The following is a 26,698-nucleotide window of genomic DNA, read 5'->3' as shown; positions in this document are numbered from 1 at the left end:
TTGTGTCAAATAAAACAGATATGATTTAAACTAACTGGGATATTATCCCCTTGTCTTCTTAAAAGGCTTCATGTCTCCCTGAAGCTAAACTTGACTTCTAAATGTCATGAATATTACTGGATGTCTTTAAACACATCATGTCTGACTGCAGACACCTGATTTCCTGTAAATGAGTCCAGGAGGGCAGGCTGAGCCCTTCCTGGTTCTCATGTTTACCTGCAGCAGGTAGAGATCAAAGGTCAGAAGCTCAGGCTCCATTTTGTCTTTGAAGAACAAACAGAAGAAACACGTCGGTGTCAGAATTAAAGGTAAAATCATTTTATTCTAACTTTTCTTCTGCTCACTGAGTTTTTCTTTGGGAAGTCAGAGTTCAGTTTGCTCCTCTGTTGACACCCAGGTCTTTGTTACAGAGAGTACTTTCTACCTGTGTCAGCAGCTCTGTTGTATAAAGTACTGAAATCTCAGAGTCGAGTAAAAGTATAAGTACCTCTCCAAAATATGACTTTGGTAAAAGTCCAAGTCACTGACTGAAATGTTACTTGAGTTAAAGTCTTAAAGTGTATGAAATGTCTTGTACTTAATTATGAAAATTACTGTAAAATAGATGTACTCATGTAATGTGATGAAAAGTATAAGTAAGAAGTAAAACAAGGTAGATGCAGTTTGAGTGACATTTTTTAGATTTTGGTAAACTTTGAAGGTCAAATTCACTTAAAATAATATAAACAACCAAGTGCAGGAGAAATTTAGACCAAGTTTAGACAGAAAATACAGCCTTTGTGTAAAACTGTACACAACCAAGTGCAGGTAAGATTTAGACTAGGGAGTGTTTACCAAGAACATGGTTAAGTAATAAACCAGGCTTAGTTAACCTACAGGAAGTGGTAAACCTACTAACAGATACACCTGTAACGTTATCAGTAGGTGGGGTCAGTCAATCTCACTCACTCACTCACTCACTCACTCACTCACTCACTCACTCACTCACTCACTCACTCACTCACTCTCTCACATTAAGTTTGGAAATATAGTGAAGTAAAAGATAAATTTATCAAAAAAATTTACTTGAGGAAAATATAAAGTACTCCAAAATATACCTAAGTACAGTAGTGAAGTATTTTTACTTCGTTACTATACAACACTGGTCAGCAGCTGTGTTCAGTGTTTGGTGTCAGCAGCTATAAATGTGTTTAGAGTGATGTTTTCTGGCTGTGGAGGAACAAGGACACTCAGATCTCTGCAGAAACAAAGGTTCTTGTGCTGATTTCTGTCCTAAATCTGGTTCCAGCAGCCAACCATAAAACTGTTTATCAGAGTTCCAGAGAACAGGAACAGACTTTTTAGTGATGCTTCCTGAGCGCTGAGCTATTATACTAATATGGTTTATGTCTTATACCAAAAGAAAAAGAAAATTTCTCCCTCCTTTGACTCTTAAGGTGCATTTCTTCAGTTCACTTCTAGCCCTGCTGTAGGCCAGTCTGTCTCCTGATCTGCATCCACACTGCAGGTCATGCTCTGTGGATACAGGAACCGCGCTTCCTGCCTTCAGCCTGCATCGTCCACACATGGTTTCTGTTTAGGAAAAACTCTGACTGTCTCTGTGGGTAGGACTGCATATGTGCAGAACTGACTATAGGACAACACAGATAGTAATATTAATATCATCTTTATTGTCATCGAAACATACATTACAACGAAATTTGTTCTCTGCTTTTAACCCATCACCCTTGGGGATCAGTGGGCTGCCATGTGCGGCGCCAGGGGAGCAATCTGGGGTTAAGGGTCTTGCTCAGGGACCCAGAGTGCAGGTGCTGGGGATTGAACTGGGTCATTTCTGTTTTTGTCAGAGTTGGACCTTGTCTGGTAAATAAAATTTTAAGCAAAGGGTTGTCAGCAGAAAATGTGGAGGAACTGATATAAAGAGGTTTTTAGATAGAGATGGAGACTCTGATCTCATATGAAAATTCAAAGATTCTTAGTGTTAGAAGAACTCTGGAAACTTTTTGTTTCCATCTGTGGAGTGAAACTGTGGATGAGACTCAGTGTATTAATGTCCAGTATTTCTATATTTAGCTAAAACTGTGTTTAATTAAGGAGGCCCTGACTAATTTATGGCTCATGTGTTTCAGTCTGTTGTATATAATGGACATTAAGCGAAAATTCAAACCGAAGAAACTCTATTGCCTACCTCCATCAATCAGAGACTCATCCGCCTCCGACGCAAGCCAATCAGTTTTGAACTGCTCTTTCTCGAAGCCAATCAGCTTCCTGGGTTCATCTTAAAAGAACTCCACATCCTCGTCTCGGCCTTCTGCTCAGCGAGCAAGCAGTGTCTGCGCCGTGTCTGGTTTGGACTCTGATGACTGGATTCAACCCACCTCCATCCCCTTCTCCACCATCGTAGCAAGCTCCACCTGGCTTTCCTGTGGTGCTGCTTCAACCTCGTCCCTATCGGAGTGTAATTCATGTTGAGCCTGGTTCTGCCAGAGGTTTCTTCCCAAAGGGGAGTTTTTCCTCTCCACAGTTGCTTCATGCTTGCTCATCATGGAGAGTTCAGGCAAACCTGTTTATCAAGTTGGACATCTAGTTCAAACAGATCATCATATGGACTGAACAAACTTGGTTTATCTCCACTCCACCACCAGTTTCAGGCCTGGGGGGAAACATTCCTATACTCATATGCCTGCTTATGCATATTGAAGTATAACTCAGCGTAAATTTTTCCTGCCGAGGTCTGAGCGCCAAACTCTCAAAATATTGTATCAATAAAAAATTTTAATTGCCTTTTCTTTCTGTGTGAGTTTTTCAGATTGAAATAAATGAGAGCGCTGCTTGTTTTGCTGTGTATGTGCATGTGTATGTTTGTATACATGTATAGCCTCTTTTCTATTGCCACTGAAAAGCCTGGAGCTTTCAGATCCCTGGTAGCTTTTCCATTCACATTTATCGACTAAATTCACTTTCTGGGGCTTTGGTGCCTCAGCTGACCCAGTACTCGGGGCTTGTTGAGGGAACAGAGTGGTTTTCCCAGGCCTGAAACTGGTGGTGGAGTGGAGATAGACGAAGTCGGTTCAGTCCATAGACGCTGGTTGGTGAGACGATCTGGTTGAGCTATATTGGTGAGATCCAGTAGACTGGGAGAGCTGATACTAGTGCTTCACTCAGGGACCCAGAAAGATAGATGTCCAGCTTGGATAAACACAGGTTTGCATGAACCTGTCCATGATGAGCAAGCACAAAGCGACAGTGGAGAGGAAAAGCTCCCCTTTGGGAAGAAACCTCTGGCAGAACCAGGCTCAACATGGCAAGGCAAGGCAAGGCAAGGCAAATTTATTTATATAGCACAATTCAGTACAAAGACAATGCAAAGTGCTTTACATGATTAAAATATAGCAAAATGAAACAGAATAAAAGCAAGTAGGAATAAAATATAGATAGAAAATAGAACAAAAAAGTGGTGATTCAGTTGACTAGGACAGTTGAAAGCAATTTTAAACAAATGTGTTTTTAATCTTGATTTAAAGGAACTAAGGTTTTCCACATCTTTACAGTTTTCTGGAAGTTTGTTCCAGATAATTGGAGCATAGGAACTAAATGCTGCTTCTCCATGTTTGGTTCTGGTTCTAGGTATGCAGAGTAGGCTGGAGCCAGAAGACCTTAGTGGTCTGGAGGGTTGATACACTGATAACAAGTCTGTGATGTATTTAGGTGCTAAGCCATTTAAGGATTTATAGACTAACAGAAGTATTTTAAAGTCTATTCTCTGAGATACAGGGAGCCAGTGTAAGGACTTTAGAACTGGTGTGATGTGCTCTACTTTCTTAGTATTAGTGAGGACGCGGGCAGCAGCGTTCTGAATCAGCTGCAGCTGTCTGATTCACTTTTTAGGCAGACATGTGAAGACACCGTTGCTGTAATCAATTCGACTAAAAATAAACGCATGGATTAGTTTTTCTAGATCCTGCTGAGACATCAGTCCTTTAATCCTAGAAATGTTCTTCAGGTGATAGAAAGCCGACCTTGTAACTGTCTTTAGATGCTTTTGGAGGTTCAGGTCTGAGTCCATCACTACTCCCAGATTTCGGGCCTGATTAGTGGTTTTTAGCTGAAGTGACTGAAGCTGTGTGTTAACTTTTGATCTCTCCTCTATTGGTCCAAATATTATTACTTCTGTTTTGTTTTTATTCAATTGAAGAAAATTTTGGCACATCCACGTATTGATTTCTTCTAGGCATTTACTCAGTGCCTGAACTGGTTCATAGTCACCTGGTGACATAGTGATGTAGAGCTGTGTGTCGTCTGCATAGTTATGGTAGCTGATGTTGTTGTTTTTTATGATCTGAGCTAGAGGGAGCATGTAGATATTGAAAAGGAGGGGACCCAGAATGGACCCTTGGGGAACCCCAAATGGGATTTTTGTCATCTCTCATGTAAAGTTACCTACTGATACAAAAAATTCCCTGTCCTTTAAGTAGGATTTAAACCAGTGGAGAGCTGTACCAGAGAGGCCGACCCAGTTCTCCAGGCGTTCTAACAGAATGGAGTGGCGGTCTTCTGCCGGACCCATTGAGATGTGACAGGGAATGCAGTAAGAGTCTAGGAGGAATTACACTCTTATAGGGAAGAGGTTGAAGGAGCACCATGGGAAACCCAGATGGAGCTTGGCTACCATGGTGGAGAAGGAATGGAGGTGGGTTAAATCAGGGTCATCTGAGTCCAAATCAGACATTAGGCAACCACTGCTTGAGCTTTGGCTGGGTCGCAGACTGAGACGTGATTTGAAGACCTTTAAGATGAACTCTGGATGTTGATTAGGCTTCGTGGAGGTCTGGTTCAAAGCTGATTGGCTTACGTTGGAGGCGGATGAGCCTCTGATTGGATGAATGTAAGTAATTCAGTTTCTTCAGTTGAATTTCCGCCTAGGCTTCATATAGTTTATTAATATTTTTTAAATTGCTGCCCTAATTGACAAATATCAAAGTTTCTATGAAATAAAAACGACCCAGAAATGTTGTTCAGCAGTTCATGCAGACTAGTTTGTAACAGCGTCACTTTTAACCCTCTCATTGCCGTTTATTCAGCAGACAGGACTTGCCTGAAGTTTGTTGCTTTGCCCTTTAAACAATTATTGCTCAGTCAGAAACACTGAATAACTGTCAGATACTGAAAGTTGAAGAAGTCTTGGACAAAACGGCAGAAGGACACTTCCTGCACAGTTTGGATTCTACAGCCAAATAAATAAATAGAGAAAACCTTCAGGTCACCTGAATATAACTTTGGTCATAAAGGAGCTGAAACACCAAGATGTTCTTCCTAAATAAAATCTTTTTCAGAGGAACATCTTGGTTCTGATTGAGCTCATCATGGTAAAATCTTCAATCAGATAAATCCACCTCTGCTGTTCTTCTGGAGAATGACCTGCAGGGTGGTCCAAAAGAAGAGTTACAAGCTGCAAAAGAGAACTAAAAGGAAGTAAAACTTTCTTGAAATTAATGTATTTGTCCTTGATTTGAGCAGCTAAATCAGATTATCTGCCAATGGAATGAGTATTTTTGATCCCTAAAATAAGATAATTAGGCGCCTGCCATAGCAAATGCAGGGGGAGGCAGTGCAGCAAAGCCCTGCCTCCATGCAAATGCACTGCCTCCAATGCATTTGCATGGAGGCAGTGCTTTGCTGCACTGCCTCCATGCAAATGCATGGGAGAAAGTGCACTGCCTCCCATGCATTTGCATGGAGGAACCTATTACTATGCACCTCAAAACGTTTTCGGAAATTAATCATTGACATTGCATGGCAAATTTTGACGCCCACTGCAGTGGCTGTGATGAATGTAGGAATCTGAAATTCGCACAGTCACTTCCTCTTAACATTTTAAAATTTTCAGTGATTATCAGGCATGTGTCACTTTTCTGTTCCTTTTTGGATTTCACATGCTTTCCTATTGGGCCTCTGACTCCAAAAGGACCTGCCAGGATGCCCAGACACGACCACTCCAGGCCAAACCGTAGCGTCCACCCAAACAATATAGGTATCAAAACGTCCGGCTTGGTCGGGAATGGTGTGCTATTACTTTTATTGGGGTTTCGAGTTACCAAGGCAACGCAATTAGCGAAAAAAAACCCACTTCCATAGGAAATGTATGGCGTCAGGTACAGAGAAAGCCTCAAAAAAGCCTCAAAATTACCATTTTCAATGCTGTACTGTAGCGTCATGCTTTCACCTACGAACACCGTTTAACTTCCAGTTTGTAGAAATATCTCAGAAGTGAAAACGGGATGTGGATATCTTTTATGGTTTTCTTACAGTTACTCCTCAAAGCTCATGTCCAAAAATCAGCGGAATAATTGTTTATAATGAAAGTCAATGACGGAATTCTTCAACTGCCAGAGTGGCCCACTCTGGCATTTTCATGGATTTGACAACTCCGCACAACTTCAGCCTTCTCGCCCAATTTTCACTCTACGTTGACTAATTATAAATCAAAACGTAGGTATTTTTGTCTGGATTCAGGAAATGTAACCCTCATTGGTGTAGGATTTATAGATCTTTCACAAATCCCTTCAGACCACCACAAACTCAAAACCCCCCTCATTCATTTCCTATGGAGCCGTTGCGAAAAATTACATCTGAAAATCCCGTACAACACATGTTTTCACATCATCTCTACTCCTAAACCTTTTCATGCACAGGCATGATACTTTCACACATGAATGTCCCGAACCTTCTGGCACTCACAAAAAAGGAATTTTGTGGATAACTGTTACGGTTTTGCCGCAGAAACAATTTGTTCGAGAGTAGCGAATTTGGAAAATCCTGAAAACGCTTTGGACCTGCATACTTCCACATGATCCACTTTTTTACATCGTCGCTGTGCCTACACCAATTTTTGTACAAACATGAAAATAAGTACCATAGTCCTCAAAGGCCTTCTGATATTCATGGTGAAAGAATTATTTCGATATCTCTTACACTTTTTCAGCTAGAGCGATTTGTTTGGGACCCTTTTTTAGAGGATTTTTGCATTTCCATTAAAACTCCCCTTTATATCATAATTTTTGTGCCTTTATTAAAATATTTCTAGCAAAATCCGATAGCCTGTCTTCTTCCCCTACCCGTTACGGAATAAATGCAGAAAAAATTATGTCTCTACCATTTACGGTTCATGACATATCGAGTGTTGTTCGAGGCAAAGTATTCCATTCTATTCCAATTAAACAGACTCTGACCCAAAGTGTATGTAGACATGGAGCAGGGGTGTGAGTTTCCATGACAACGGAACTCGGCTGGCCAGAGGTTACTACAGGTCAGGGACAGGCTTCATTGACATTGCATGGCAAATTTCGACGCCCACTGCAGTGGCTGTGATGAATGTAGGAATCTGAAATTCGCACAGTCACTTCCTCTTAACATTTTTAAATTTTCAGTGATTATCAGGCATGTGTCACTTTTCTGTTCCTTTTTGGATTTCACATGCTTTCCTATTGGGCCTCTGACTCCAAAAGGACCTGCCAGGATGCCCAGACATGACCACTCCAGGCCAATACAGCACCACCCACCTGTGGGAAATGGCACTACACACCATTTTGGTCAAATGTTGAGTTCTGGGCCCAGATTTGGTGAGGCTGTGTTGCTAAAGAAGGCCGATCTGACCCATGATCTTTGCTGACCTTTGGTGACATTAAGTATTTGCACCCTTTTTGAGGCACTTTCCAGTACTTCCAGGATTTAGACCAAACTAAAAGAGTACCATCACCTGATGATACTGAACACAACCATGTTAGCGGCTAACGGTTAGAATTTTGCTAACCGGAAGTAGCGCTAAGAAGGTCCTACCAACTTCTGCTTCAAAGAGTCTGTACTTCCTTTAGAGAGAAAGCTCCACAAAAAAATTTGGGCTTCGTTGCATAAAGCATCTCCAAGTTAGGAGGTGTCAAACATCCGATGCTTTTCAATGGGGCCTAAACCCCTTGTATTCCCAGAAATGCATACCTATATTTGGCTACAGTATAGCTCAGACACAAAGTAGAGGCTTTGCATGCAAGACACTGTGGTATCAAATCCCGGTAAGGGAGACTTAGAGTTTTATTGTATAATCCCCACAGTGTGTATATCAAAACATGTGTGCTGATCCCATAAAGTATTTTTTTGTACCACCTGCCATTTTGAGTTACCATGGCAACGTTATAAACAACATATTTTCTCCCTATTTGAGGTACATCCCAGTACAGGATTTGGACCAAACTAACAGAGTACCATCACCCGGTGATACCAAACACAACCATGTTAGCGGCTAATGGTTAGGATGTTGCTACCAACTTCTGCTTGACAGAGTCTTTACTTCCTTTAGTGAGAAAGTTCCACAACAAAACTGGGCCATGTTGGATAAAGCATGTCTATTTTATGAGGTGTTAAACATTCATTTTTTACTCCTTTTTGCCACTGCTACAGGCTGCAAAAATGCTCCAAAGACAATAAAATCACACATTTCACTCAGTATCCCACATGATAAAGGTAATGATAAAAAAAGACAGAGGGCTGCAGCTGTGAGGGAGTCTCCATGACAACGCTGTTAGCCAGAGGCTCCCAGGGATATGCTCCATTGACTTAACATGGCACCTTTCGATGGCCGCTGCTTGGGCTGTGAAGACCGTAGGAAGCTGAAATTCGCAGTGTTACTTCCTGTTACCAATTTTGACGCTACGGTATGCACCATGAGGCAGGCGCCTTCTTAAATTTCTTCAGAAATTTTCTAGTTATATATACTGCACTTGAAAGAAGATGATGGAGATGAGTTGATCCTATATTAAGTGCTAAGTCATATTCGGTTAGCAGATAATCCTATTTAGCTGCTCAGATCAAGGGCAAATACTCTCATTTCCAGAAAGTTTTACTTCCTTTTAGTTCCTTTTTGCAGTGAAGTTGCAGCATCTTTGTTCATCTTTGCGGGCCGCTGTGTTCCAAACCAACACATCAGAACTTCAGAGGAAATGTTCCCTCCTTCATTCACTCTCAATGTTTCTACAGACCTGGAACAGGAATCAGTTCAGACCTGAAAGGTTTCACCTTCAGTTTTAGCTTCATTTTCTGAATAAACCAGAACTTCTCCAGATGGTTCTGAGGAGATCAGCCAGCAGACATCAGGAGGTGCATGAAGTAGTGAATGAGAGGACAATCCAGACCCAGATGGTACCTGCTGAACTCAGGTTCCTCTGGTCCTCTACACACATGATGGGAACCAGCTTTCTGCTCTACAGAACACTGACTGGATCTGAACCACTGGGAACTGACTGGTTCTGTTTCTCTCTCAGGCTGACTGAACTCCAGAAGATGGAGAACAGAGCAGAACCTCCAGGATCCAGCTGTCCGTCTATTAGGAGTGACCGGTCCAAAGAGAAGAATCCAGACTTCAGTGAAGAACCTGGACCCTCAGACTCAGAGTAAGAACCCAGTTTCTAACTGATCCATGCGACTCCAAAGAGATATAATATCTAGAACATTAACTTGTTGATCTTCAGCGTCTCTCTGGTTTCAGCTTTGTTCTGGTTCTAAGGTTCTGCTCCATGGTCCGTTCATGGGTTCTGTGCTTTAATGACGGCCCCATCAGCTCCTCAGACTAGATCAACAGCTTTAGTTCTGGTATCAGGGACCAGATCTTCTGCTCTCCACCTTCTCAGACTAGATGTGATCAATCGGACCATGTCCAGAACTTTCTGGGCTTTGTAGTACTGGTAGTGTCTACTATAGAAGTACTTTGTAGAATAATTCATCTAAATCTGATCTAATCAGCTCCATTAAACTGTGACATGAGCCTGTTGTCCTGCAGGGATTGGTTGGACCCATGTGATCCAGATCAGTAGAACCCGGTTATTAAGATAATGTTCAGTTTGGTCCAACAGAACCGTCTGAATGTTTTTGGATCTTTAAAGCTTCTGCTTCTCTGCAGCAGTTGGTGTTCAGAGCTTCTTCTCTGGTTTTTATCAGAGTTTCTCACTGATTGATGTGATCTGAATAACAACATGTTGGTGTTTCAGAGGTCAGAACCACAGACAGAGAGCAGAACCTCCAGGATCCAGCTGTCCGTCTATGAGGAGTAACTGGTCCAAAGGTCACCCTCCAGACTTCAGTGAAGAACCTGGACCCTCAGACTCAGAGTAAGAACCCAGTTTCTGACTGATCCATGTGATTCCACAGAGATATAAAACATAATATTTACTCAGTCTTCATTTTATAAAGTGAAAGTAAATTTGTTTAGAACTTTATCTTAACTTAAAGCTCCATAATCATCAGCTGTTAGTCAATAAACCAGTAGTATTCACTGAAGAAACATTGGGCCTGGTTATACACACATGTACAATGGTCTTAGTCACATTGGCTGTAGGGAGAATTGTTGGGTTGTAAATGTGTAAATATATGTTTATAAGCATATTCATTCATTTGTTTAAAAATGGACTTTAGAGTTTTATAAACTCGTAGGTAAAGCATGAATTTGAAAGACCATTTATGTTAAGATCTAAAGGAAGGAGAAGGGGTGTGATTACTTTTGTTTTACTTCTGCAGACCAGGATCTGGACTGCTGGCAGCCAATCAGAGCAGCTGTGCTCCAGGTGAGACTGAACATCTCCAATCAGAACTTCCTTGTATCGTCTCTGTTGGACTAATTCCTCATCTTTTGTTGGCATTTGGGAATCTAAGTGTTTAAAGTCTTTCTGGGATCAATTATTTGCCCTGACTCTGTGGATTTCCAGCTGCTCTAAATGTAACTGTCAGGATGCAGCTTGTAGGCTGCATGCTGAGCCTCTCTCCCTCTCTCTCTTTTCTGCGCAGCCTGATTGGTTCCACCTGACAGGCTGCAATTAACCTCCAACTGCTTCCACCTGGTTCCACCCTTATTTAAACTCACCTCATTCTGCTCTCGTCGCCGGTCCATAGTGTTCACTCCTGCTCAGTCTCTGCCAGTATTCTGTGTCAGCTCAGTTTTTGTTGCAGTCAGCCTGAAGACGTTGCTTCAACTTGGTTTCTGTTCAAGCCACTCCTCTCAGACTCTGCTCAGCTCTGCTCCATCGGAAGTTCTCAAGTTTCCTCTGCTGTTCCACGTTCTCAAGTTCTGCTGCTGCTCGACGGTCATGTCCGCAACTGCTCCGCGTTCTCTAGTTCTGCTGCTGTTCGACGGTCATGTCCGCAACTGCTCCACCTTCTCAAGTTCTGCAGCTGTTTCCACGTCTCCAAGCTCCTGAGTTGTTCCACGTTCTCAAGTTCCTGAGCTGTTCCACGTTCTCAAGTTCCTGCTTCTGTTCCACGTTCTCAAGTTCTACAGTTGGTTCCACGTTCTCAAGTTCCTGAGCTGTTCCACGTTCTCAAGTTCCTGCTTCTGTTCCACGTTCTCAAGTTCTGCAGTTGTTTCCACGTTCTCAAGTTCCCGCTGCTGTTCCACGTTCTCAAGTTCCCGCTGCTGTTCCACGTTCTCAAGTACCGCAGCTGTTCCATGGTTTCAGGTCCTCCGCTCCAGAGTTTCCTCCCGGTCAGTCACTCATTACCTCTCCTGTCAGTCAGCTTCTGCACCCTTCATCTCCGTCCATAGAAGACTCTGGTTCCTCTCGTCAAGACCCTTCATTCTGTTCAATAAACTCATTTCAAGAACTAGCTCTGTGTGTGCGTGCTGTGTCCGGGTTCATCCAAAGACAAATCATGACAATTACGGACCAGCCAAAAGGATGAACCCAAGCACGCACAGAGCTTGGTGCAGAAGCTGGCAGGGTCTGCTCCATCTTTGCTCGGGTACTTCATGGATGCCCCGCCCGTGGTCCGTCTAGTTTGGCTCGCTGTGTTGCGACGTCCACCTTCGACTGTGTTTCCGGGTTCGCTTTCCGTGCGGCCCGCCTCTGACGTAGCCTAGCGTAACTTCCTGCTGCCCAGCGTTTTCTAGTTTCTGTTTTGTTTTGAATTACTTTTTGGATCCTTGTGTTTTGAGTTATTTAACGTTCCTCAGTTTTCTTAGTATCCCTTAGATTTCTTAGAGTTCTTCAGTTTCGTTTTTTTTTTGTTGGTGTTCTAGTCCTACTTTAGTTTCTAGTCTTGTTTTTTTTGTATTCTTTACTGAATTAGAAGATTTGTTTCTGCTTTCTGTTTATTTGTTTAGGCTTAACCTTAGGTTTGGTTTACCTAGGTTTTTTGTGTTTTAGAATTATTTAGGAGTTTTTTGTTAGAGTTTTTGAGTTTCTGTTTTGCTTTTGGTTTTGTTTTCAGCTCTGTTAATTGTTCTAGGTTTGCCTTTAGGCTTTCAAATTTTTTTTCTGAATTTTAGTTTTCACCTTAGATTTCCTGTTTTTTCTCGTGTTCTTAATTCTAGCTTTAGTTATCTAGTTTTTCATTAGTTTAGCTGAACCTGCCCTCGTCTCCCTGTTTTGCTTTATTTTATAGTTTAGCTCTAGGTTTCGGTTCCCCTCCTAGTTTTCTGGTTTTGCTTTGGTTTTCCTGTCTAGCCCCTGTAATTCCTCTCGAGTCCTGTCTTTGTCTTGTAGCCTCTGTCTTAGTCTTGTAGTCTCTTTCTTAGTCTTGTAGTCTCTTTCTTAGTCTTGTAGTCACTTTCTTAGTCTTGTAGTCTCTTTCTTAGTCTTGTAGCCTCTGTCTTAGTCTTGTAGTCTCTTTCTTAGTCTTGTAGTCTCTGTCTTAGCCTTGTAGCCCCTGGCCTAGTCCCCTTGTCTTGTCTTCCTCTGTGTTTAGGCGCTGCCAGAGCCCTCCGGCGCTCCTAGTCGCCGGCTGAGCCTCTGGTGTGCTTGGCCAGTTGCTGCTCGGCGCACTCCCTGCTCCTTGGCGTGTTAGGACGCCCTCCGTTCGTGCTCCCTGGCGTGTTAGGACGCCCCCCGTTCGTGTTCCGGCGTGTTAGGACACCCTCTGTTCTTGCTTCCCCTGACGTTCCCATACGCCAGTTCTTTCCCCAGGCGTTGCCATACACCAGTTGTGCTCCAGCGTTTCTATACGCTGTTGAGCCCTAGTGTTATGGTCCGCCTGTACCTTTCCCTGGCGTTTCCGTACGCCCGTCCTCTCCCCTGGCTTTCCTGTACGCTAGTTGTGGTCCAGTGTTTCCGTACGCTGTTGAGCCCTAGCATATCAGTACGCCTGTCTTGTCTCTCTAGTGTTCCTGTACGTCTGTCTTTCCCCTTTAGCGCTGTTGCGCGCCCGTTCCTTTCCCTGGTGCTGTAAGGGCCCGCTCTTTCCCCTGGCGCTGTGAATCGCCCGTTCCTTTCCTCTTGGCATTTTCGTATGCCCGTACCTTCCCCTTGGCGCTGTCGTGCGCCCGTTCCGCCTCGGCGTTCCCCTCACGCCCCGGCAATCCTTCCCTTGCGCCCCAGGGTTTACCTCTTGCCCGGCAATCCTTCCCTTGCGCCCCGGCGTTTACCTCACGCCCCGGCAATCTTACCCTTGCGCCCCACCGTTTCCCTCACGCCCCGGCGATCTCTTCTCTTGCGTCTCGGCGTTTACTTCACGCCCCGGCAATCTCTTCCCTTGCGCCCCGGCGTTTACCTCACGCCCCGGCAATCTTACCCTTGCGCCCCGGCGTTTCCCTCACGCCCCGGCGATCTCTTCTCTTGCGTTTTGGCGTTTACTCCACGCCCCGGCAATCTCTTCCCTTGCGCCCCGGCGTTTTCCTCACGCCCCGGCGATCTCTTCTCTTGCGTCTCGGCGTTTACCTCACGCCCCGGCAATCTCTTCCCTTGCGCCCCGGCGTTTCCCTCACGCCTCGGCGATTTCTTCTCTTGCGTCTTGGCGTTTACCTCACGCCCCGGCAGTCTTTTCCCTTGCACCCTGGCGTTTTCCTCACGCCTCGGCAGGTTCCTGGCATGTCGTTTCACTAGTAGTGCTCCAGCGTTTCCGTACGCTGTTGAGCCCTAGCGTATCAGTCCGCCCGTTCCTTCCTCTGCCGTTTCCATACGCCCGTTCCTTCCCTTGGCATTTCCGTACGCCCGGTCTTTTCCCTTGGCGTTTCCGTATGCCCGATCCTTTCCCTTGGCGTTCCCGTACGCCCGATCCTTTCCCTTGGCGTTCCCGTACGCCCGATCCTTTCCCCTGGCGTTCCCGTACGCCCGATCCTTCCCCTTGGCGTTTCTGTATGACTAGTTGTGCCCCAGCGTTTCCGTACGCTGTTGAGCCCTAGCGTATCAGTCCGCCCGTTCCTTCCTCTGGCGTTTCCATACGCCCGTTCCTTCCCTTGGCATTTCTGTACGCCCGGTCTTTTCCCTTGGCGTTCCCGTACGCCCGGTCCTTTCCCCCGGCGTTTCTGTACGCAAGTTGTGCCCCAGCATTTCCGTACGCTGTTGAGCCCTAGCGTATCAGTCCGCCTGTCCTTCCACCTGGCATTTCCACACGCCCGTTCCTTCTCTTGGCGTTTCCGTACGCCCGTTCCTTTCCTTTGGCGCTGTCGTGCGTCCGTTCCTTCCTCTTGGCGCTGTCATGCGCCCGTTCCTTCCCTTTGGCGCTGTCGTGCGCCCGTTCCTTCCCTTTGGCGCTGTCGTGCGTCTGTTTCCTTTCCCTGCATATGCCTGCTTTGGTTCCTCCGTGTCCCCTAGTCTCTGGGCTCCCCAGTGTTCTCTAGGCCTTGGTTCCCCATGTCCTCTAGCTTTTGGTTCCCTGTGTTCTCTAGCTTTTGGTCCCCCGTGTTCTCTAGCCCCTTTGGTTCCCCGTGTTCTCTTGCCCCTTGGTTCCCCGTGTTCTCTAGCCCCTTTGGTTCCCTGTGTTCTCTAGCCCTTTGGTTCCCCGTGTTCTCTAGCCCTTTGGTTCCCCGTGTTCTCTAGCCACTTTGGTTCCTCTGTGTTTTCTGGCACTTTATTCCCCAGTGTTCCCTATCCTTAGGTCCCTCGTGTTCTCTATTAGGTCCCTAATGTTCTCTAGTCTTTGATCCTTTTGGTTTTCTGTGTTCGCTGGCTCTTTGGTCCCTCAGTATTCAGTTTTGACTCTTGTACTCTTGTACACCGTTACTCCTCCTGTCAGCCAGCTTCTGCACCCTTCATCTCCGTCCATAGAAGACTCTCATCAAGACTCTTCATTCTGTTCAATAAACTCATTTCAAGAACTAGCTCTGTGTGTGCGTGCTGTGTCCGGTTCATCCAAAGACAAATCATGACAGTAACATCTGTGTTCAACCCAACAAACTATTGGGTTTGCTTTGAAGTGGTTCTGTTTTCAGCTCTTTCTTCTAAATGCATTAAAACTGAACATCTTCTTAAAGCTGCAGCTCATTTTGATGGAAACAAAAATGTGGAGAAAACAACCTGCTGCCCTGCTGCTTTACAAAAAGAGGGAAGGAAAGTCTCAGAGACAGAAACCTTTATTTCCTCTGACAATAGATCCCAGATTACAGGAGATATATTTGTAGAAACATGGAATATTTCTATCTGCTGTTTACTTCTAAAGGACCAAATCAGTCCCATGTCATTTCTAATCTGTAATTATTCTCTAAAAACATTCAATCCAGTCTGAGTGAGAAAAGCATCTGAAATGTGAACACTAGCTGATCCAAGGAGCTGTTTCTCTGGCAGATTATGGCATTTCCTCGAGATTTCCTTCATTAAGGCTGAAAATGCTGCCAGGAAACATTTCTGTCTCTCTGCCTCTTCTGTAGCTGCTGTGTTTGTAGGAGAAGCTCAGATAGAAACAGAGAAATGATGACAATGGCACATATGGCTAGGCGCCTGACTACGGCCATAGATATTAAAACGGACATCAGATAGGTTTGACTATGGAGCCTGTGGGTGAATAATTTTTAAAACAACAAGTAGCACGTTTTAAGTTACTGTATTGAAAATTATATTTGTTTCACATGTATTCAGGAAAACAAAATCAATAACCAATAATACAAAAAAGAAACGCACTAATAACAAAAACAAATGAACATAGAAACAAATAAACCCAGATAACACCCAAGAGTTCCTTTTTTTTCAAGTTCGCTCCTTCTGCGGCAGATGGTCAACGATCCAGTAAACCATAGTCCAGCCTTTTCCAAAATCCAGGCAGTAGGGCCAAGGGAAAAGAGCAAGAAATAGTTTGGTCCCACCGCACTGTTTCCAAGAACTGGTAGCTCACCATCACGGGTTGAAACAGGCATGACAAAAAAACTGACCTAAACAAGGTCATAGAAAACAACAATTAGCATTTAACAGGGTTAAATGCTGTCCAACTAATTAAAAACTGAAAAAGAAACAACTATATTCCATAAAGTTCTTTTAAGGAATTTCTCACATTGAGTTTCAAGTTAAAAATTACATAAATAGTACAAATTCAAATAAATGTACAAGTAAAGTAACCTCAATAAGTTACTGGTAAAGTTTCAATTAAAGTGCACTTTCAAGTGGTAATTAGGTTGAATTGACATTAAAGTCAATCAAACTCAATTAGCTGAAATATCGTTCCAACAATGGCTTGGGTGTAGCGTCCCCAGCTAATAGATGGTCTAACTCTTTTACTGATGGTTCATATCCTTTTTATTCGAACTGTCAATGAAGGTATCACATGAACTCACCATAAGAGCTAAAAGAAACTAAAAAATAAAAATACAATTATGTTCCAATAAACAGTCTTTTAAGCCTTAGACAAATTACCGTGTTAGCTTAGCCACAAATAGATCAGCACAATGCTAAATTACCGTGTTAGCTTAGCTAAAAATAGATCAGCACGATGTTAACACTCGATACTACAAACATACTTTACTTATTTAAAAACAAACATATAACTCAAAACCGGACGCAATATTATACAAAATACGATACAAACCTTGTGCCCTTTTAGCCAGGAGCTAATATCCTTAAATAACCGTTTTCCTTTTAACTTTCTCAACAACTCAACAAACCGGAAGTCTCAAGGTCTCACGAGAACCCTTCAAAATAAAACGCTTTGTTTAAACAAAGAAATCTTAATCAAACCTCGTTATTTTACAACACAAATTACACAAGAAATAAGAACAACAAATTAGATTACATTAAAGGTAATCTACATGGGTTTTATTTCATTTGTTGCGCAACTCCAAAAACATTACCCCAATCCAAAGTTCCATAGGCCGTGAACAAATTTATTGAAAAGGAAAATCAAAAGGCTAAGTTAATATTTTGAAGAACCTCCATTTGGCCACAAAATTAAACAAAAAGAGTATGATCTTTCCACTACAAGACCATTTCTAAAAACGTTAACACATAACTGTAGAGCAGGTGAGTTTCTACTAATGCTACACAGCAAACAGCATAAAATAAATGACTCACCGTTGAGTGAGTGCCAGGAAACACTTGTTGGAATCCTTTCTCAGTAGGTTTAGCAATATACTCCCGTGAGTTCAGGAGGATGCCAACACAAGCAGCTAGCCACACACAGCTAGCTAGTGTGTGCTGCTTGTTTGACCCACCAAAATAAAATTCAAGGTGATTATTTTGTGCAGGTTACAGTGACCTGATGCTAAAGAGTTCATGTTGCTGAAACCCGATGCATGTTTCTGTCAGCATTTCTTTATCTGATCTGCTTTGTGAATCAGATCCTGACAGTGTACAGATACTGACCACAAAGCAGAGGCAGAACTCTGCTGTCTGACCATCTAAAAAAGGTTCTGCTTCTAAGGATGGATCCCATCACATCATGTGAACTAAGAGACCTTCTAATGATGACACCTCCTGATGTTCCAGGTGTTTCTGCTCCAACTTTATCACTAAATCAGGTTTTTCCTTCAGTTGTCTCTTCTTCTCCGTTCCAGCAGATGTTGGTCTGCAGGAGGTTCTAGAGGAACATAAGATCAGTCTGAGGAGGAGATGTGAACATGTGACTGAAGGAAGTGATGAACCAGGAAGTAGAACCCTCCTCAACAGGATCTACACTGATCTCTACATCACAGAGGGACAGAGTGAAGAGGTTAATACCCAACATGAGTTGAAGCAGCTGGAGAGAGCTTCCAGGATCCAGAACCTTCATGACTCTCCAATCAGGTGCCACGACATCTTTAAAGCCTCACCTGACCAACATGGAGCCATCAGAGTGGTTCTGACCAACGGCGTCGCTGGTGCTGGAAAAACCTTCTCAGTGCAGAAGTTCACTCTGGACTGGGCAGAGGGCTTGGAGAACCAAGATGTCCGTGTGGTGGTTCTGCTGTCGTTCAGGGAGCTGAACCTGATCAGAGGTGAGCAGCACAGTCTTCTCACGCTGCTCCACGTTTTCCATCCAACCCTCCAGAAGCTCCCAGCAGAGCAGCTGGCTCGCCACAAACTTCTCTTCATCTTTGACGGCCTGGATGAAAGCAGACTTTCTCTGGACTTCAAGCACAGTTGGCTGGTTTCTGACGTCACACAGAAGTCATCAGTCGACATTCTGCTGACAAATCTCATCAAGGGGAACCTGCTTCCCTCGGCTCTGGTCTGGATCACCTCCAGACCTGCAGCGGCCAATCAGATCCCTCCTTCATGTGTTGCCAGGGTAACAGAGGTACGAGGCTTCACCGACGCCCAGAAGGAGGAGTACTTCAGGAGGAGGTTCAGTGATGAAGAGCTGTCCAGCAGAATCATCTCCCACATCAAGACCTCCAGGAGCCTCCACATCATGTGTGGAATCCCAGTCTTCTGCTGGATCACTGCTACGGTTCTGGAGAACATGTTGACTACAGAGCAGAGAGGAGAGCTGCCCAAGACCATGACTGACATGTACTCTCACTTCCTGCTGGTCCAGACCAGGAGGAAGAAGAACAAGTACCATGGAGGACATGAGAGGAGTCCAGAGGAGCTGATGGAGGCTGACAGGGAAGTTCTCCTGAAGCTGGGGAGGCTGGCGTTGGAACATCTGGAGAAAGGAAACATCACGTTCTACCAAGAAGACCTGCAGCAGTGTGGTCTGGATGTCACAGAGGCCTCGGTGTACTCAGGAGTTTGTACAGAGATCTTCAAGAGAGAGAGCGTGATCTTCCAGAAAGCAGTCTACTGCTTTGTTCATCTGAGCATTCAGGAGTTTCTGGCTGCAGTCTGCATGTTCCACTGCTTCACCAGCAGGAATACACAGATGATGAAGAACTTCCTGGGATATTACACTAATTACTCATCTCTGGATGAATTCCTGAAGAGAATCATGGATAAATCCCTTAGAAGTAAAAATGGCTACCTGGACCTGTTTGCTCGCTTCCTTCATGGCCTCTCTGTGGAGTCCAACCAGAGACTATTAGGAGGCCTGCTGGGTCAGACAGAGAACAGTCCAGGAACCATCCAGAGAGTCATCACCAACCTGAAGGAGAACACTGATAGAATCTCTCCTGACAGAAGCATCAACATCTTCCACTGTCTGATGGAGATGAAGGACCTCTCAGTTTATCAGGAGATCCAAAAGTTCCTGAAATCAGAAAACAGATCAGAGAAGCTCTTAGAGATCCAGTGCTCAGCTCTGGCTTACATGCTGCAGATGTCAGAGGAGGTTCTGGATGAGTTAGACCTGGAGAAGTACAACACATCAGCAGCAGGACGACTAAGACTGGTTCCAGCTGTGAGGAACTGCAGAAAAGCTCGGTGAGTCCAGATGTCTTCATTGACTGATGCTGATTCAGCATTATTGTTGTCCGCAGTGTTGTATAGTAACGAAGTAAAAATACTTCACTACTGTACTTAAGTATATTTTGGAGTGCTTTATACTTTTCTCAAGTATACATTTTTTTGATTACTTTTACTTTTACTTCACTATATTTCCAACTAAATTGCATACTTTTACTTCGATACATTTTCAATGTTTGGTTTAGTTACTCGTTACAAAAAAAGTGTCTGTCTGGTTCGGCCAGACATTCGTACATGCACAGTTTCGCCCGGAGCGCCTCCGTTTGAAGCGCTCGGTGTGTCATTTCAAAGTTGCTGCGCGCCAGCGGGGGCGGGGCCTGGCGCTCCATGCAGCCAATCACCAACGCGCCTGGCCTTTGATTGACATAGTAGAGACCCCCCCTTTAACTCCGCTCTCATTGGTTGTGCTGTCTTAAATCCCGCCTTCACTCTTCCTGATTGGCTGTTTTCTATTACGTCTGTGTGCGTGCATGTGCGTACGTGCTTGGAGCACGATATTTCAGTTTTGATTTTAACTGGGATACAGTCGTTAACACAATTAATACTAGACTACAAAACTAGTCACAGTTAAGAAACTAAATATTATCTGCACTAAAATAGGTCAAAGCTGCTGAGTGCAGTTCTGAACAGAAGCAGCAGAGAGAGTTTTGATTTGTTGAACTTGAAAAATGTAAGTAACCAACGTTAATATCTCAAAATAGCATTTAATTCTGAAGTATAACATATTTTATCAACAACAACCTAATCTCCTCTATAAAACTAAATATTCTGTGCCAGGCAGGAGTTCTGAAGACTGCTGGAAAGATGGAAAAACAAAGACTGTAGGTCATAAAAATTCAGATTATTAGCCACAGCCGTCTGAAAAAGGTGAGAGTGTCACTTTTACCATTATTTCGTTGTTATTGTTGCTTTCATTTATTTTCGACCATTTGAGGCAGTTGCTACTCTTGTTTAGACATTTGCATAGTTATAATAGTATGATTAGGGTTCCACAAAATAATAGTGTTATTCATTTGACTATTTCTAGTTCTAGAATTAGGATAAAGACAAATAAAACAAAGGAACACAATTTATATTGGTTTTATTGTTCATAGATTTCCACACTGTCCATTCATAAATTGGTATAAACCAGGGCCGGAGCTAGCAGATTCAGAGGGCAGAGAATTCCCAAAGGAAACATATTCTACATATTCTGCCTCATGCAATGGAAGGGAAAAATTTTTATGGGCTGGCTGATATACAGCAGGTCAAAAAAAGGCCATATTTTGGCTGCAGTGCTTGCTGTTCTCTTATGAAGAAAATATCAACTAGTGCACTAAATTCAATAGCTGGGTTGAAAATATCCAGTATAAAATAGAGATTTGTGTGTGTGGTGTGATGGCGGCAGGTGTAGCGGGGGGGCCAAAAAGACTGTGTTGTCCCGGGCCCTAGCAAAGCTGTCAGCTGGCCGGCCTGCAGGTGTATCTATTAGCAGGTTTACCACTTCCTGTAGGTTAACTAAGCCTGGTTTATCACTTCACCATTTTCTTTTTATACACCCACTTTGCCTGCACTTGGTTGTGTGTTGGTTGCTTAGCACTGACCTTGCTTGAAGAAAGAAAACTGAATCCTTACAAAAAGGTTGTATTTTCTGTCTAAACTTGGACTAAATTTCTCCTGCACTTGGTTGTTTATATTATTTTAAGTGAATTTGAAAGTTTACCAAAATCTAAAAAATGCCATTCAAACTGCATGTGCTTTGTTTTACTTTTTACTTATACTTTTCATTACATCACTTGAGCACATCTATTTTTACAGTAATTTTCATACTTAAGTACAAGACATTTCAGATACTTTAAGACTTTTACTGAAGTAACATTTCAGTCGGTGACTTGGACTTTTACCAAAGTCATATTTTGGAGAAGTACTTATACTTTTACTTGACTCCGAGATTTCAGTAGTTTATACAACACTGGTCGTCTGGTTTATTCTTCATTATTCAGTCGGTTCTGGACGTTTTTGGACCTTAAACTACTTCCTTCATACTTTGGACTATTTCAACCATTCAGATTTCTAAATCTTCAGCTCATTCGGGTCAGCTCTGCTGCAGCTTTTGGTATTTAGAGATTTTGATCTTTTAGAAAGATTCAATCATCCAGAAACATATTTTAAACTTTAAACAGCTCATTGTTACCCATAATTCACCTTTTTAGAAAATCTCTCTTTAGGTCAGGGCTATTGAACTGATGGTCTGTGGTCCACTTCTGGTCCGCTGGTGATGGTAATCTGGCCCGTAAATGACTTCTTTGTAAAAACTGAATAAATCAGAGAAGATCAGAAACATTGTATGAAAAACAGCCCAGATGAGTGGCATGGTTGAACAGCCTTGGTTTGTCTGCTGTTCAGTTCCTAACCTCTAAGTAATAGGTTAGCTTTCATTGTTCTCTGAAACAACTATGTTTGTCTCCCAGTGTCTATGACTGTCACTGACATCTTCAACCCTTGGAGTAAAGATAACCTCTTTTATCCTAGAACGAAAAGCACACAACACAAGTTTAGACTGTTCTATAGAAGAGGACAGAGGATAAACCCAAACGGAGAACTTTTACTCCCTGAGAGTTTGGGATCATCTGCGCCGGGTCATCTCTGTCCTTTTGCCTTTATTATCACACATCAAAAAAGGTTCAGGAGGGTTGGGTCAGGAGGATTCAAGAATTTACAACATGGGGGTTGAAAACAAAGAAGGGAGCAAGTTTTATTGCGGATAGTGATCAGTCACCAGTTTCATGCACAGCTGGATAAGGCAAGGCATTCCTTATCTGGGAGGACCATTTGTTCTCCCTGTCTAAGGTTAAAAACAACAGAGCCTTCCTGAAAGCAAACTCTTAAAACAAACCAAATACCTGTAACTTGATAGAAATACAATGATTACATTCATATTTCTCCAACATATCCCTCCTGCATTTTCAATGAGACTGTCATTTTGTTAAGCATTTAACAAGGGAAAAGTTAAACTACAGGTTGTATTTCTTCAAGAGGGATTTGTGAAAGCATTTGATATTGAAACATTACATTTCCCATAGTTTTTAGCAATCATAGACTTTAGGCATGGGATGACACAAGCAGTAAAAACACAAAAAATAATAAGAACAATAATAATGGGTGTCATTTTTTTCAGCAAGAGATGCCACCACAATCTGTTTGTTTTGTCCTTTATTAATGTCCACCGTCATGTTCACCAGGGTCTTCATTCTGTAGTCCAATGTCTCAATCATCAGCATAGATTTACCAACTCCAAACCACGGGAAAAGTGAAATTCCTATTTTATTCGCTGTACTCCAGTCTTTATGTTCAGAGGGAATGTTGGAACCCCATATGGGATCATGGGGTTGGAACACTGAGCTGGAGCTGATCTCTCTTCTCCTCCCATTAGAAGGATAATTTTCCTTCACAGCTTGAGCTGAGATGGTGACGGTGGTCAGAAACAAACACAAGTGCACATGTACCTGACCAGCTGAGGGGCAGTGATGGGTAAATGTTGTTTCCACCACACAGGAACCAGCCACCCTCTGTAGGAAAGTTGAGTTGTGGTTACCAAATAGAACAGCTGGTGTGCGTTCCATTAGGGATGATGCCGCAGACAAAGTCAGTGTAAAGGTCAGTGATGCTACTCTGGCATCCTGCTGCATGTCCTACCTTCACCGTATCGTTCCCTGTAGGTGAGCGAATACACACTGGATGTTTCATTCCTTTAGACATAACAGCCTTCATCTTGGTGGGATAGCCTGTAACTTTGCTGTAAGAGAACAGTGACGACTTTACTTCTTTGCACACTTGTTCCATCATAATCTCCCCAGTCGTGGTGTTCATTAATTGAGCAGGCATAAACTGGAATGCATATGACGCAAAACAAATAGCCTGTGAGGTATTCATGGATGTTATGTATAAGGTAGGCTGCTTGGTAGATTTAGGCATGACAGAACACATGTAACAATCAGTCTTGTTATGCTGCTGTGCTACAGTTCCTGCATATGTTTCCCATAGGTTGTCAACATGGTGGTTTGGGATATCACCCAGCCAAATTTTCATGGCAGTGGAGTGGATTAACCTCTTTCCTCTCTCACTCAGCGGACCTGGGCTCAAACAGATAATGCACGCAACAGCCACAACACAAAGGAAGCCCCATCTCCATGGGAACCCCATTTTTGCTAGGTTAGCAGAGATGTTAATTTTACCCAGGACTCTACAGAACAGGGATCAGTTGGTTTCTTCACCGACGTTGAGACGAGTGGCCCTAAAAAACTGAACCCCTTTGTAGTCGGACTTCCCCACTGTTCCAACCATAGGCGTTTAACACTCTCTGTAACTTACAGTGGCCGAGGTGAATCCAGGAAGGTCTTTCAGCGATCTTCACAGCTGTTGGCGTGGTCAGGAGCTCTTGGAATGGTCCTTCCCACCTTTGGCTTGCCCAGTCCTTCCTTCTGATAACTTTAACGAACACCTGGTCTCCTGGTCTCACTGCTTATGGATCCTGTGGAGACAAAGGTTCTCCTGGCAGTAAATTTGCATTGGACACTTCTTTAAACTGCATCATTTGTCTCTTCCATACACATTGTGAATGATAAGCACAGTCATTCTTTAAGGTTAATTGTAACCTGCTTGCCATTTGCTGAATCACCTGATTCAGAAAATGTGGACAATTTTCACAGTAAATTTTCTGTGGGATGCCAAACCTTTGCGTATAGCTTTAGCTACTGTCAATGCTTCTGTGTGCTTTCCTGGAACTATTTTAACCCATTTTGAAAATGCATCAATCATTACCAGACAGTATTTGTAAGGGCCACTTTGTGTCAGTTCAATAAAGTCCATATGCATCACTTCAAAAGGTTCCTTTTGTTCTGGAAACCTTGACTGTTTCGGTCTAAAATTACCCTGAGGGTAATTTTTAACACAAATCGTACATGCTTTACAAATTTTTATTTTTTTTAATGAATTAAATCCTATGAATTAAATCCATATGTTGCTGTATTATAGTTATCCCTCCCTTTTTGAGACATGGCAATTGCCCATGGCTCAAAACAGCTGCTGCTTGGACTAAGCTGTTAGGGAGGACTGCTTTGTTACAAACTATAGAATCCTTCTAGATTCATTGTTGCTCCATTTTTTACCCACATTTGTCTTTCTGCAGTTGACGCTGTTTGTCTATTTAGCATCACTTCTAGAACAATGATTTGCTCTGTTTTTTGCTCTAGGTAAATATCAGAAAGACCAAATTGTAGTACATCTACTACATGGGGGTTTAGTGGTCTAATGAAACCAGACCACTTCAGCTGAACTTTCTACAGCCATGGTAGTTGCATAAACTGCTTGCAGACATGGGGTTAGTGCTGCTGCTACAGGTTTGAGCTTATCACCACGGGGCTGTAAACAATACAGAACTCGTAAAACTAGAGCTAAGACAGTTGCTGATACAGAAGTCATAAAACTAGAGCTAAGACAGTTGCTGAGATAAGTTTTGCTTTTAGCTCTGTGAATTGCTGCTCTGCTTCTTGGGTCCACTGGATTGTCTCTGACATGGCCATCGGCGTGTCATGAATAAGATTTAACAGAAGCTAAGTTTTCTCTACATAATGTGGAATCCAAGCTATTCAGTAATTACACAATCCTAAAAAGGACATCATTTGTTTTTTAGTAAATGGTTTGAGCTCACTTACTATAGCAATTCTTCACTTCCGGTATCTTTTTACCTTCTTCTGAAATAACATGGCCTGTAACAGACTCATTTCTGCACCCACTGTATTTTAACTTTGCTAACTTTGTTTCCCATTTTAGCCAAAATGATGTAGCAGCTGTTTAAAATGCAATTAAAAGGCCATCTATGTACATTAATACTTTACTTCCATGCTTTGGATTAAAGCTCTTTAAGCATGTTAAAATAGCCTGGATGATAATTGTAGAACTGTCTACAAATCCCTGTGGCAGGTGTGTCTACGTATATATTTTTTTCTTCCTTGAAAGTAAAAGCAAACCAAAACTGGGAATCTGGACATGGTCTAATTATTCCTGCATCCAATGAAATGTTTATAACTGCCATTATACCCTCCTGTTCTTCATATTTTAGCCAGTACTGTTTTATCCGCAGCCTGTACTTTGATTTAGGAACTATTTTAACTGGTTCTACTGTTGTCAATAATCCTACATTAGTTGGCCCTGTAGACCACAAAGCATTTGGAATACCTTTTAAATAATTTTCATCGGATCCTGATAGCAAAGAATGCTGGATTATTTTGTCTCATGCCAAATCTTGGACACGGGGTTCTGCATCGAATAGAACTTTGTAAGGCTGTTTCCATAGTTCTGTACTAGGGCTATAAAGCTAGCCTGTTTTGTGTGGACACATCTGAAAATCAGACGGTCTTTCTGCAGCTTTTATTTGCGGGCCTGTGTCTCTCCACTGTGCTTCATTGGTCTCAAACAATGACAAAAAAGGTTCCCATGGTAAGCCGTACAATTTTTGCATCTGTGTAGAAAGCATAACAGCAGACCTCTCAACTTTTCTCAAAAGTTAAGAGTGAGATTATGCTAACTTGGGGGCGGGGCTTGTTTGGGGGGCGGGGCTAACCAGACCCTGGAAGAGCCGGTGGAGTCAACTCCATCTCATTTTTATCCCACCAGACAATGAAGTAGACATGTATTACTTTTGTTAAAAAGAGAAAAAGACATATTAATAATTTATTGTTCAGTTGTATGTATTAAAACATCAAAAAATACACAATTGTTCAAATAATACTGAATAAAATTAAGTAGTTTTAAGTTATTGACCGAATTATTACACTGTTACACATTCATCTATGGGTTGTTTATCACTGTAAATCTATAACCTGATTGGTGATTCAGGCTGAGTTTTATCAAGCCTTTATGGTCAACATTTTCCCCTCAGCAGCAACACTGAAGCACACAGAGGTTCCCGCTGCATCTTTACGCACGATCCAACTGCTGATGTCTCCCTCTTTTCAGCTCAATGCACTTCTAGACTGTCACAGTTTATAACCATTATCACCTTTCACAGTGACAGGTTTTTTCATCTCAGTCGCCGCGCTGACCAGACAAATCTCTATTGCTCTCGTCAGGGCGCTCTGGGCGGTGAGGTGGGCGGATTT

At 42.9% G+C, this 26,698-nt stretch overlaps 1 protein-coding gene and 1 long non-coding RNA gene across 2 annotated transcripts in view; both read left to right on the top strand.

The window, feature by feature from the left end:
* The first annotated feature begins 224 nt into the window (after nucleotides 1–224).
* LOC118558254 lies at nucleotides 225–10,149 on the top strand. Its single transcript, XR_004928262.1, has 3 exons — nucleotides 225–308; nucleotides 9,312–9,440; nucleotides 10,035–10,149. It is a non-coding gene; the product is annotated as an uncharacterized LOC118558254 (long non-coding RNA).
* Nucleotides 10,150–11,126: 977 nt separating this feature from the next.
* The window catches only part of LOC118558240 (NLR family CARD domain-containing protein 3-like), a 42,846-nt gene continuing 27,274 nt past the window's right edge, over nucleotides 11,127–26,698 (top strand). Inside the window, exons 1-2 of the mRNA XM_036128730.1 lie at nucleotides 11,127–11,202; nucleotides 17,927–19,517. Coding sequence (XP_035984623.1) covers nucleotides 11,127–11,202; nucleotides 17,927–19,517 — 1,667 coding nt within the window. The remainder of the gene's footprint in view (nucleotides 11,203–17,926; nucleotides 19,518–26,698) is intronic.

This window comes from Fundulus heteroclitus, unplaced genomic scaffold, assembly GCF_011125445.2.
Source record: "Fundulus heteroclitus isolate FHET01 unplaced genomic scaffold, MU-UCD_Fhet_4.1 scaffold_114, whole genome shotgun sequence".
Taxonomy (NCBI): domain Eukaryota; kingdom Metazoa; phylum Chordata; class Actinopteri; order Cyprinodontiformes; family Fundulidae; genus Fundulus; species Fundulus heteroclitus.
Note: the sequence above shows the minus strand (reverse complement) of the source record. Positions and strands in the feature narration are given on the sequence as shown.